Source organism: Xyrauchen texanus, chromosome 5 (assembly GCF_025860055.1).
Source record: "Xyrauchen texanus isolate HMW12.3.18 chromosome 5, RBS_HiC_50CHRs, whole genome shotgun sequence".
Lineage (NCBI taxonomy): Eukaryota > Metazoa > Chordata > Actinopteri > Cypriniformes > Catostomidae > Xyrauchen > Xyrauchen texanus.
The window spans coordinates 24,353,818-24,367,594 of record NC_068280.1 but is presented as its reverse complement, the minus strand read 5'-3'; the positions used below and the strand labels follow the sequence as shown (position 1 = coordinate 24,367,594).

Below are 13,777 nucleotides of genomic sequence, written 5' to 3'. Positions count from 1 at the left end.
TTAGACTCAGTCTCAATGTCAGCCCGTCTCTCCAACGAGCGTGCAGAGTCGGTGCTGAAATGCCTTGCTTCTTTCAAGCCAAGGCACCGTGGTCCCTTTAACGTTTCCAGAGGCTCCTGGGGCATATGGCATCCACGCGCCGTGTGAGAATCACCACCGCCTGCCGCCAAACCTTCAAACCCTGGACAGACCTCTGCTTTCTACGGGCAGGAGTACCCTTGCAGCAGGTGTCCCGATGCGTCCTGGTCACAACCGACGCCTCCAAATGGGGTTGGGGTGCCGTGTGCAACGGGCACGCAGCCGCGGGCCATTGGAACGGGGCCCCGCTGCTCTGGCACATCAACTGCCTAGAGCTGTTGGCTGTTTTCTTTGCCCTAAGGAAGTTTCGGCTGTTAATTCGAGACAAACATGCCCTAGTCAGGTCAGACAGCACCTCAGTAGTGGCCTACATAAATTGCCAAGGCAGAGTACGCCCCCACCACATGTCACAACTTGCCCGTCGTCTCCTCCTTTGGAACCAGTCACACTCACATCCCCGGCAACCTCAATGTGATAGCGGACGCGCTGTCACGACAACGCTTGCCCAGTGGGGAGTGGAGGCTCCACCCCCAGTCGGTCCAGCTGATCTGGGCACGATTCGGCAAGGCCCAGGTAGACCTGTTTGCCTCCCAAGAAACCTCCCACTGCCCGCTCTGGTATGCTCGAACAGAGGCTCCCCTCGGGGCAGACGCATTGGCACACAGCTGGCCCACGGGGCTGCACAAATATGCATTTCCCCCAGTGAGCCTTCTTGCACAGGTGCTGTGCAAGTCAGGGAGGACGAGGAGCAAGTCACCTTGGTGGCCCCCTATTGGCCCACTCAGACTTGGTTCTCGGATCTCACGCTTCTCGCGACAGCCCCTCCCTGGCGAATTCCCCTGAGGAAGGACCTTCTTTCTCAGGAACGGGGCATGCTCTGGCACCCACACCCAGACCTCTGGAACCTCCACGACTGGCCCTTGGACAGGATGCGGAAGGTCTAGCCGGTCTACCATCGACTGTCGTAGACACAATCAACCAAGCCAGAGCCCTTTCTACCAGGCATCTTTACGCCCTAAAGTTGCACCTATTCGCAAATTGGTGTTATTCCCGGGCTGAAGACCCACAGAGGTGCGCAGTTAGGTCAGTGCTTGTGTTCCTACAGGAGAGGCTGGAGGGGAGGCTGTCCCCCTCCACCCTCAAGGTTTATGCCCCGGGAGGAGGCAGACCCAGCCCTTTCGTTGCTGTGTCCGGAACGTGCTTTGCGTATTTATCTGGACCGCACGCAGAGCTCTAGACATTCTGAGCAGCTCTTTGTCTGCTTCGGGGGACAGCAGAAAGGGAACGCTGTCTCCAAACAGAGGCTCGCCCACTGGGTTGTCGACGCCATTTCACTGGCTTATCACACCCAGGCCGTGCCCCCCGCGGGTCCAAGCTCACTCAACCAGGAGTGTTGCGTCCTCATGGGCATTGGCCAGGGGCACCTCCCTAGCAGGGTGGGCAACACCTTCGCGAGATTCTACAACCTCCGAATTGAGTCAGTATCGTCCGTGTTCTCTCAGGTCCGAGCCCGTAGAACTCGGTAACACGCTGACGATCTGGCCGGGTGAATCGCTTGCGCCTAGCGCCCTTTCCCTCAGCCGAGGTAAAATAGTGCGCCTTTGTTCCCAGGAGACCCCATCTTTCGGATCCCTGGTTGATTCCTCCCTAGCCCTTTTGGGTCTGCAGTTCAGCAGAGGAACTCGCCGACCCAAGCCACTACGGGTACTCAATCTACCTTGTAGTGGAATAGGTGCTCCACAGGTTAAGACCTCCTGTTCGGACTCCCCCTGCGTGTAATTCCGTGTCTCCCTTAGGCAGTTCCAGCTGCCTCGGTCGCCGTGCTGTAGCTTCCCCCCTCCACAAGGCTGGATCTACCACCGCGCCAACTTTCCCACATAGGACCTAAGCGGCCATGTGATGTATTCGCCACTCTTTGCCTGAAGGGTAGGTGTGGTCTCCGCAGGGTCTTCTCCCCCTGAAAGAATAGGAAATCACTTAATGCATGTAAGGGCCCTGGCCGTAGTTGCTCTATGCGAGAAACATAGAGAGAAAAGAGGCCCAGCCAGGCTTGGCCCGTTCCCAGGTTGGCAAGCATCACCTTGTTTCCCTCACTAGGGTAACCAAAAGGATTCTGATGACTTTAATGGGGCATTGGGGAAGGGTACGTGCAGCCTGATACAGCTGGTCGCCTTTGCACGTAAGAATACCTGCCCGCTCCTGTATCAGCAGTTCACGTACACGGCTCAGCGCATGGCATGATTGAAGTGGGACCCCTAGTGTCGCTTCTCCAACACAACGTGGAGAGAGCGACAGAAGGGGAACGTCTAGGTTACGTATGTAACCTCCATTCCCCGATGGAGGGAACGAAACGTTGTGTCTTCCCCGCCACATCGCTGAGCCGAGCCACTGTTGTGGCCGGACCATTTCCGGCTCCTCAGAAAAATCCTGAATGAACTCCCGTATTCGTCCCCGCTTAAATGCCCATATGTCCGGGGGCGGGATATGCAAATACCGTCTGCCAACTTCTCATTGGCCTTTTTTCATAGAACAAAGGTAAATATCGGCGCTCAAGAGAGACCCCTAGTGTCGCTTCTCCGACACAACATCTCGTTCCCTCCATCGGGGAACGGAGGTTACATACGTAACCTAGACGTTTTCTTGCCATTACGTCAAACAACTGCAGCATAGGTGTCCTTACGTGACAACAAACTTTTGTCCTGCTCTTTGAGGGGAGTCGAATATCAGCTCACATTTATACAGCAATTTGACTGTCACCAGGTAGATGAGGAAGGGCTCCAAGCCAATGGCTGTCATCTTCTTCATGACCAGATTGAAACTCTTACTTTTCATAGTTGTATTCGCACTGAAGTCCAGGAAGAAAAGTAGAGTAGAGTTCTTTGTTGAAAATAGTGCATTATCAAAGGAATTCTACCATTCGCCACCCTGACAACCTCTTTCACCGCCGTCACCAACTGAGGTAATTCATTGCAGTGAGTGAGAGAGAGAGAGAGAGAAAAAGAGAGAGAGAGAGAGAGAGCCACTATAATGCTGGAGCAGTATCAGGTAAAAGGAATATATGTATGTTGCCATCCGTTGCCAAAATGAAATCCATACGGGATGCCATTTGTCCCGTATTTTAGCGTTACACACCCAAACTGCTGAGAATGTTTCTCAATTCGAGAGAAATTGACCTGAAACATGTGAGTTGAGTGAAATATTGGCTGTTGCTTTACATGGACACCACACTTAACAGAAGCAGCTGGGGGAAAAATCAATGGCAATCATCACGTGTCTTCTGTTTTCTGTCAGAAACAGGACAATTTTGGTGAGTGCATGTTAACTGTTTCCCACTATTGTGATTTTAAAACACCAGTAAGCGCACCTTTTCATGACATGGCATTACATTTTATTGTATATGTCAGTGCTCGTTCTGGAAGGGAGAGAGAGACTCTGCTAAATGACTACAGCACTTCTAATACAAAAGAATAGTACAGTAGTACAGGTTTAGTTAAATTACTTAACGTGATTTTATTAGATTTTCCTTGTGATAAACACTATTAACTGCCGAAACAACAACATTAATCCAAGGAGAAATATACTATTTTCATGTTTTTCCTTTTCTCTCCCTTTTTCTCTTCTTTCTGGTCATTGTATTATAGCGTTTTTTATTTTAAGTGTAGTAGGGGCACTTCACACATTTGAATTTTTTTTTTGCATCCATCCGCACTGTTTTTTCAATGTAAACAAGCTCTAGATGGACCTCTTTAACCATTGTGCAGCGCCTTACATAGGAGCGCCTGTATATAAACTAGGGGTGTAAAAAAATATAGTATCGAATTTGGTATCGTACAATACATAAATAAATACATAAGTGTGATTAAAACCTTGTAAATTGTGTAGAAAAAGAATTTATTAAATAATTAAATACTAATTGTAATTAGAACCTCAGTGAGCAAGCCGAAGGCGACTTTGGCAAGGAACACAAAACTCAATAAGCTGTTGGTTAATGGAGAAAAATAACCTTGAGAGAAACCAGGCTCACTGTGGGGGCCAGTTCCCCTCTAGGCAAAACAGCATAAATATAATGCCAATATTAGTTATTTGTGTGCAGTGCAAAAATTAATAAATAAATAATAAATAATGGTTAAAATTAATAAAACTAAGTAAGTGTTAAGGGCCAGTGTTTAAACAAAGATTGTGCATGAACTGTAAGATTAATGACTGAACTGTGAGATGAATTACTGTCTTTGAAGTTCATCCTGGATTTACTGCAGAAGTTCACATAGATGCACTGCCATTTGTTAGTTGGCTGATGAAGGGTTTTGTTGTCAATTAACTAATAGTTTATTGCCGCTTTCTCGTGGAATAGAAGGGGTCTCCCCTGCCCCTGGCAGCGGTTCTCCCGCTCCAGGCAGCCGGGCTCCTCTGTCCCCCGGAAGATGGCCATGGCTGCTCCGTTGGGGTGGATGGTAACAGTGAGAACTCCACTACGGCGTATCCCTCCTCCTCCCCGGGTCTTCGGCACCAGTGTAAAGGGATTAATGGAAAAGTAGGAGGCAAGAAGAGGCTTGACAATATAAACAATATTTTAATGAGGAACTTGTACAAAAAGACACAAACACCTACATATGATGGACAGCTGCACGTAAACGCTCTCTCTCTGCCGCACCACCGTCTGCAGTCAGCCTTTATCCCTCTCAGGGGCTTGATTAGCCTGATAAGGGGTCAGGTGTGTAGAATCACGACCCGGCCCCACCCTCCGCCATGTCACATCTATGTATTCCGTTTAAAGAGTGTAGTCCATCATTAGACCAAGGTGATGCAGGTAGAGATCAGTGAGGTGAATCGCAGTTCAACCGGCAGGTCATTTCGGTAAGGTCTATCCTAAGTCTAGGTTCAGGCAGTGGCATTTGATGTATACCATGTCTTATGGTTGGAGTTAGCATCAGTTCATCCCCTGAAGTCCATCGGAAAAGACTGAATTGATTACTGGCTGGCACCGGCTGCATTTAGTCGTCATCACTCAGAGACATGTTGCAGTGGAGTCCGACACCAAGCAGGAACAGAGCTGGATCTAGCCGGCGAGTTGAGAGCTGAAAGACTGATGGCAAATGCCATGTAGATTGTAGCATTACAGCTTGTAAAATTTGCCAAATAAAGTTGTCATGTCCCAGTGCTACAGTACATCAAACATGTTGTTTTATTTACACCAACATAATTTTTGCTCAAACCGCTAAATAATATTGTACAATGTACATATAATGTAAAGTCAGAGGTCAGGTTCCTCTCAATGTTTTTTTTCTCCACTAACTATTGAAAGGTTTTTTTTCTTTTCCACAGTCACATTTAGCTTGCTCACTGGGGGCTTTAAGACTTTAAGGCATGATTTTCTACAAAATTGCTTTGAAACGATGTGAAAAGTGCTATTCAAATTAAAATGACGAGTGTAGACAAAAACATTTTTCTCAAGAAAAACATGAAAATTTTGAATTTTTCTCATAATCTGCTGATATATGCAGTGCTGTTGTTTAAGATACTTTATTATAGAGCTCTGCTTTATGTTACCAATCTCAGACAATGTTGTCACTTAAGATTTAAAATACATTTATGTTGAATCCTTGAATAAGATTAAGTGAAAAAATTTTGTGGGTGCCATAAATTATTATTATTATTTTTTGGTACAATCGTATCGTATCATGAGGCTTCTGAATCGTATAGTATCATGAAATTTGTGAATCTTTACATGCCTAATATATACTGTATGTACAGAGATGCTGTACCGCCACTCCCTATACGCAGACTACGCAGTCTGTGTACGGCAACCCCCAAAAAGTCCACTGGCTGCCCTTCCTCGCACGTTATACGTTTTTGATGGGCCGATAGTGGTCAAGGAACACTCTCCTCATCAGATGGTTGCCTTGGTCTATTCTTATAGCGTACTCTATCTCAAATAATCCATCTTAAAATGGCACACACTTTATACAATTTTCAAACTGTAATTAATCGCTTTACATGCCAGTCTTATCTTCCTTTAAAAGGTGGATATACTTGGCCAGAATAAGATGCAATATGTTAAAAAACTACTTTTTAACTAGGGAGGAGTTATGAAGTCAGGCTCATGTTCTGGGTGTTCTCTCAAACACAGTTTAGCCAAGAATGATTCTTCTTGACTTTGGCTATCTGCTTCACAAAACCATTTCTACCATAATTCGGTGATGGTAAATCTGAAACAGGAAGCCTGACCAAAGAATCAGTCAGTGAGGGTGCAAACTGAAATCTCTGTTGGCAGAAACACTGTCATGATGCGACAGCATAACAAAACCCAGAAAAACCCAGAATGACCTAATTTTACTGTCACTTTCCGAGAAGATAAAGAATCTCTTCACTGAAATGTATGTGTTTACAAAGCTTCCTCTGATTTTCTCTCTCCCACTTACAGACTGACATACGCACACACATTTGGTGATGAATATTTCACAAGAATCTGCTCCCTCTTTTACAGTCACATGATATTTGTTACCCTCATAAAGGCTGCCAATTTTAACAGAGACCCCTGTTGTTCATAAACTAGAAATGGCCTGATCCTATGCTGCCTTATAAAGACATCTCAGTATTCAGCTTTTCCCTTCTGTTGACTTTGTCTACTTCCTCTTTAACACTCAGTCATGTTAGAGTAATTTCCTCAGCTAATACAGTCTTGGCAAGTTTCACTTCAGTTGAAAATTTCATATGTGTCTACTGTTAGGTAGATACTGTTGGTCTCGTTTAGAAGTAAGTGTCTGTTAAGGACACTAGAAATCTCTGTTCAAAAAGGAAAATAGACAACATCAACAGCTCCCTCTAACGGTGGTAAAAGGTGCATCTGATCTGATTATCTCATGAATTGTCCATCCAATAACCAGCGTTAATGCTGCAGCTGCACTATATCTTACTCCTTGTTTATGACTTGTGTACTTATATCTTTGAAATTTTGACATCTTTTCGCCAAAGATTGACAAGGACAAGTTTATACAAGCCAGATGTGGGCATTTAAGCTACTTTTATTATCTAAATGTAAAAGTGATTTCATCGATTTTGAAAATTTAAATCTTATTTTTTGGAAGAACAGAAACTAGCCTACATGTACATCCACAACCAGTGGTACGTCATTTCTAAGATGTTTATGCATAATTTATCGACTTGTTTAATATTTCATTAGTAACACAAACATCACAAACACTAGTTTCTCCTATGAGAATGTGATAAGTACAGTTTAGGCTAGTTGCTATTACAGCCTTAATCAAACAAAAAAATAAGACTCATTATATTATGTCTATTTTACGTCTCGTAAAATGAAAATATCTTGGTTTTTTTTTTAAGGTAAATTTTGATTAAAACGTGACACCATGTAGGCTATAGTGCTCAAAGACATATTTTAAGCAGTTTAGCCTACAGTAATCCTTTAGTAGTTGCTGGAAATAAACTAAATAACTTTTACCAAACGTCATTATACAATAACTCTCTAAAGAGAAATGGAAACCAAAGAATTTCCCTGATATTGTGGCTAACACCTTTGTTTTATTAGAGTCAACCCTAATAAAGAGATGCTTCTTTGCAGATTAAAAACAGCTTAGCAAACTTGTGATTTGTCTTTCCTCACACAATACTAGCAACCAATGAACTGATTATTCCTTTTTATAGGAAAAGGTTCATAACCACAAACTCACTTTCTGGGTGAAAGTTTTGAGTATAGAGGTGTTTCGATCCCGACACTAAAAGAGCTACAAATTCAGTGGATTTTCTGCGTTCGCATATGAGAGTATAACCTGCCTGCCTCCAACGATGCTGTAGAGACTGAGCATAAGATCTACTTACAGTGGCACCAGCCCAGATGACAGCACCAGTGCAGCTTGAAGCACTTCCCGTGGCTGTGTGTGGCGCAGATGGATAGTCCGTCGCAGGGCAGAAAGTCCGGTCGCCCCGCACAGCTCCTCGCCAAAGCCTGCGCTTCATCTAACTTCTCGCTCTTCTGTCCGCACGAAGCGGCCATCGCGCACGGATCACACCAACAGCAAACCCCTCATCAGCTCCGAGTGCTCGGGGAAGATCAGATGCGCTCAACGTAGGCTGTTTTGAACAAAAGTGGAGATCCGTCCAAGACTTCGGCTACTCAAGTTCAACCTCTAAGTTAACGCTTACAAAACCATCCAGTTTCTGATTGATTCGCGTCTACACAATCATTCTTACAGAAAAGATCTCCGTGCCCGAATGTGTCCACGTAAACAGCTTCAGATTGGTACGGAAACTGATATTGATGCTTACTGTGGAATACGGACTTTCCGCTTCGCTCTTGCGCCGCTGATCCCCGCCTCTCTCTCGCTCTCGCTCGCGCGCGCTCGCTCTCTCTCTCTCTCTCTCTCTCTCTCTCTCTCTCTCTCTGTCACGCACGCCTTAACTCATGCATTTTTTTCTCTTTCCAGCTAAAAATATTCCAAAAGAAGCCTATTAAAACAACTCCACTCTCTAAACCGCTCCCATTCTTTGGTTTTGCATTAGTGGGGTTTCGTTTAATGAATCTGTTTTTGACTAATTCGTTCTGAGTGTTTTGAGTGATCATTCCGGACACATTCTGGATGTGGCCACTCTGATGAGAGTATGGCATTATTGTAGAAATGTATCCCTTTCTCCAAGTGGTGCTCACTGCAGATCCTAATGGGTGGAGCTTGACCTAGTCCAGCTCCACCTCTGTGGACCTTGAAGCACCACCCCTCTCGCTAATCCAAGTCCGGACCTAGTCAAGCGCCACCCACTGGCTGTTAAAGTGAATGCAAGCCCTTCGTCAGATCGAACTTCAACCAAACGGAGAAAAAAAAGGTATGAAAAGAAAGAAATGCTAGGTTAAAGTAACCATAAGACTTGCATGAAACTTTAGATTCTGACATAGCTCATATAGCTTTACTTTTCTCTAATATCTTTCATGAATTTTCAGCATTGTTTCTGTGACAAATGGCATGGCTAGACTATCTGTGCACCCCTGTCTTCTTTTTTCCACCATATTAAGATGTAGGCTATTTGTGAGTTCATCTCAATCATATGTGATTAATTAAGTAATAAAGTTTGAGCTTGGTTGGCTAATCTGCCCTTTGTTTTTGTTGGTAAATATGGGAACTGAGTTGCCCTCGCAGGTGCAATATAAACATTTATCACACCTGTCTACTCTTTTTGTCTTCTTTTTGTTCCTTTTAAATGTACACTTAGGGTCTCCACCTCAAGTAAGAAAAATGAATGCATGTACTACAACAGGCTAGTTGTGAATGTAAATTAGATGGAATATGTGAATATAATTTTGTATTCCTGCCTCCTCCTTGCCCATCCTTATACGGTTACAGTGGTGCCGAATCCTAGGAGGGAGGAGGGATGCGCTGTCGAGTCCTCGCCGCTGCCATTTGCCTGGAGGTTGCTGCCAGCTGCCGAGAGCCGGAGATATTGCTGCTGTCTGCCAAAGAAGGGGAGGAGCGGTTCTGTCCACCAGGGGCCGGAGGACTCACTGCTATCCGCCAGAGGAGGAGCAAGCTGGTGTACGCTTTCTTCTTGCCTCCAACTCTTAGAACCTTTACACTGGTGCTGAGACTCGGGAAGACTGGGCCAGTCTGTTGGAGTTGCAGGGAGCCTGGACACGCCCAAGACCGGTGTCCGTTATTAGAGGTGGGGACATGGGTCCAGGTCCGGGTCCCCGACACACCACAGACCACACCCGATTGAGCAGGCACGTACAGTATACCAGTAAGAATTAAGGGGCATACATACCAAGCCCTGAATCAAACCTCGATTCACCATGGCTTGGCTCACGATGGCTCTTAAGCATGCCTTTAACCAAGTGAGAGTGATCGATGGCCAGAAGCTCCAGCCTAACGTCACACTCACATATCCATATTTTTCTATCATTAAGGACAGGTTGTATTGAGTGATGCAGAACATGAAAATACAACCCAGTTATTAGTCCTGAAGAGCCGTCAGGAAACACTTTTCCAGGTGGCTCACCATAATCTGTTGGCAGGTCAACTTAGGACAAAAAAAGACACTGCACCAGTTAATAGCCCACTTTTATTGGCAGAGCATTCACAGGTGTGCAAATATTAGTTTGTAAATCCACAGGCCACGGCCCGCTTCAGTGACTGCACTGCATGAAGTATCCCGCTGCGGATCACTCGTTGGTACCTAGCACTTCAGCCAAGTGATCCACAGGCCTGGGCCGCAGATGTTGTGGCTGATAGACAAGTCTCGAATGATCCTTGCTCTTGAAGGACTTGGCTGTTTTTGGAGGCTCCTTATATACTATGACACAATTGCCTCACCTATTTAACATCTCCTGTTTCACATTGCCTTGTTATTTTAACTCATCAAATTGTTATTAGTCTTAAATTGCCCATCTCAACTTTTTTGGAGTGTGTTGCAATCATCTGATTTGAAATGACTGTTCATTAAAAAAAAAAAAACATTCACAAGGTAAAACATAATATAATGTGTAGTTGTACTGTTTTCAATATAGCAAAGGGTGAATATAATTGACAAATCACAAATTTTTCATACTCTCCCAACATTTTTGGAATAAGGGTTATAAATTGTCACTTCTTTTCTAAAACTTCTTATCATTAATTTGTTCTACAATTCATTTTTAATATTTTAGAACGTTTAACTATTAGGTAGAGTACTTAAACCTTTTTTCTGTATGGAGATATCAATTATAAAATTACCAACAAAGAGATTTACCGAGGGGAGTCACGTGACCACGTGTAAGGAGCGGACGTGCAAATGGCAAGCTATGCGCACTTTGCTAGTTTTTAATTATTTTTATGTCATAAACTGTTGAGATTCGATACACCCTGCTACGTATATGTTCTTTGAAGTCAACATGGCAAAGAATTCATGGCTCTGGAGATATTAAAAGACACTTACATGCTCAAGCTGGTGCCCCGGACGGGCCCGCAGACCAGCCACTCGGTTTGGATGGTGTGGTGGGAGAAATCCAATGCCAACTGGAGTCATCACAGGGGGAATTAGCTACTAATCCACTAGAGACCAAGATAGATCTGGAAAGCGTTTTGGAAAAACTGGAGGATTTGGAGAATCGTAGCTGGTGAAACATCATCTGAATTGTTGGAATTCCTGAGCATGAAGAAGGAAGAGATATGGTGAAATTCCTAGATGAGCTCTTCCCGGGTCTGCTCGACATAACAGGCCACAAGCTGGAAATCGAGCAAGCTCACAGAGTCCCAGCTCGGAGATCCGCTGAGGGAGACAGACCCCGATCAATTCTGGCCAAATTTCTGAGATCATTCGATAAAGATCTCATGTTGCACGAAGTGTGGAGCAAAAGAAAGCTTTCTTGGAAAGAATCAAAGCATTTTCTTGTTACCAGATTTTGCAAATTCAACAAGCGAGAAAAATGATCGATTCAAGGAATGCATGAAACTCTTACATCAACGGAAGTGGCTGGAGTTTTGTGGAATAACACACCTTCTGGACAGTTGTGGATTAATCTACTCATTCTATGTGCTTATGCCTCCTATTGGATGGAGTTTGTTTCGTTGAGTATTTTTTGCAGGATATTGGAATGATTAGGTCCTCTCCTGCAGTCATGAAACAGCCGGCTCACTGAACATTCGTTTGACTGTCCGATAGAACAGCTTTATTTATTTATTTTTTGGTGTGTGCTGGTCCCGCTAGTGGCTGGAATCTTAGTGCTGAGGGGTCGGTCATACAGTATGCCTCAATCATCAAAAAATCCAAACCACAAGAACTTGTGGAGTTGGAAGGGAAAGTGGAGATCTCCCTAAATTGATGACTGAGCAAAAAAAATCTCCAAGGTTATCTCAGAATCAAGAGGAGCTTGACAAGTTAAACAAGGCCTTACCTACAGGCAATGCTCAGATGGCTTTGCCGCTGAATTTTTTAGATCTTATGCTACAGAACAGACTCCACTTTTGTTAGAAGTTCATACGGAATCATTAAAGAATGGAAAGCTTCCACCAACGATGACACAAGCCCGGATCAGTCTTATTCTTAAAAAGGACAAAGACCCAAGTGAGTGTAAGAGTAAACATCCAATTTCCCTGATCCAGCTAGACGTAAAAATATTGTCAAAGATTTTGGCCAACAGATTAAGTAAAGTTATGACACCTCTTATACATATAGATCAGGTGGGGTTTATTCGGGGCCGCAGCTCTTCTGATAACATTAGGCATTTTATCAATATCATGTAGTCAGTGGTGAATGATCAGACTCCTGTTGCTGCCATCTCACTTGACACTAAAAAGGCATTCGATATGGTAGAATGGGATTATCTTTTTAAGGTTTTGGAAATATATAGGTTCAGGAATACTTTTGTTGGATGGATTAAGTTACACCCGGTTAATTTCAGATTATTTTACTCTGGATAGGGGCACCCCATTATTGTTCTGTCTTTCCCTGGAACCAGAGATGGTGGGAGGTATGGCGCATAAGCTTTTGCTTTACGTAGATTATAATTTATTATTCGTCTCTGACCGCACTAGATCTATGCCTTGACTCCACAGAATTATTAATTCCTTTTCAAAGTTCTCAGGATACAGTCAATTTGGCTCTGACAGCATACTGACCAGTAATGGCTTTTTAGCCGGTTGCCTTCCAGTGGCCCAAACAGGGCGTTAAATATTTGAGCATATTATTCCCAGCAAATCTGTGTGATTTAGTTAAATATCACACAAATAAAGACCCCTTATTAAAAAGGTTTTAGGGCGATTGTGGCAGGTGGGCTTCATTATGAATCAAATTAATTGTATTCCAAAATTCAACTACCTGCTACAATCTCTCCCTGTAGATGCCCCCCTCTCTTATCTAAAACAATTTGATAGTATAGCGAAGTCCTTCGTTTAGAATGGAATTTCAATAAGTTACATAGGCTGATTGATAAAGGAGGGTTAGGCCTACCCAAGATTTCGTTTTATTATTATGCATTCGGTCTAAGACATTTAGCTCATTGGTTGCTTCCACCTGAGAGAGCCCCTCCCTGGTTTTGTATTGAACAGAAAGTTCTTGCCCCTATTTTGCCATTGCAAAGCCTATCTATTAAAATAACCGGAGAAGTTAAGTCAAACCCGTTATCTCGCATTTGCACGCAGTATGGACAAAAGTTTCCAGAGTGTTTAATTTAGACATTTATTTAAATGTTGCCTCGAGCATATGGCAGAGCCCAAAATTACATATTAATAAGTCCCTTTTCTGCTGGTCAGAGTGGATTGTGAGGGAGATTTAGATGCTCTGTGACCTATATGAGAGTGGACTGCTGAGATCTTTTGAAAACACGGTTCAACATTTTAGGATTCCCAGATCTCAGTTTTTTAGGTATTTACTGAGCCGAGGTCCACCTGCTCTGTACAATTTTTAGGAGTAGGATACACCCCCCTTAAAGCGGCAGATACTCTGAAGTGGTGATTACTGCTTTTGGAGGAGACCATGAGGCATCAGTTTATTACTCCATGCTAATTCAGTGTCTGGGGGATGGAGGTTCAATTTCTCTCAAGATATTATGGGAGAAAGATTTAAATACTTGCTATTGGAGGAGGGAGTTTTAAAGTCTGACAACTTAAAATACTCTGTCATTTTAGGGCATACAGATAAGTGTAAGACATCATTACAGACTATAAAGGGTCTACTTTTATTTGTGTACACTCACAATAACAACAAAACCTTGTGCTTT

General features: G+C 43.8%; 1 protein-coding gene across 1 annotated transcript in view; it reads right to left on the bottom strand.

Moving 5' to 3' along the window:
• The window catches only part of c5h3orf70 (chromosome 5 C3orf70 homolog), a 40,792-nt gene extending 32,127 nt beyond the window's left edge, over positions 1–8,665 (bottom strand). The window contains exon 1 of the mRNA XM_052127636.1: positions 7,915–8,665. Within this exon, the coding sequence (XP_051983596.1) occupies positions 7,915–8,089 (175 nt within the window). The 5' untranslated portion in view covers positions 8,090–8,665. The remainder of the gene's footprint in view (positions 1–7,914) is intronic.
• Between the last annotated feature and the right edge of the window lie 5,112 nt (positions 8,666–13,777).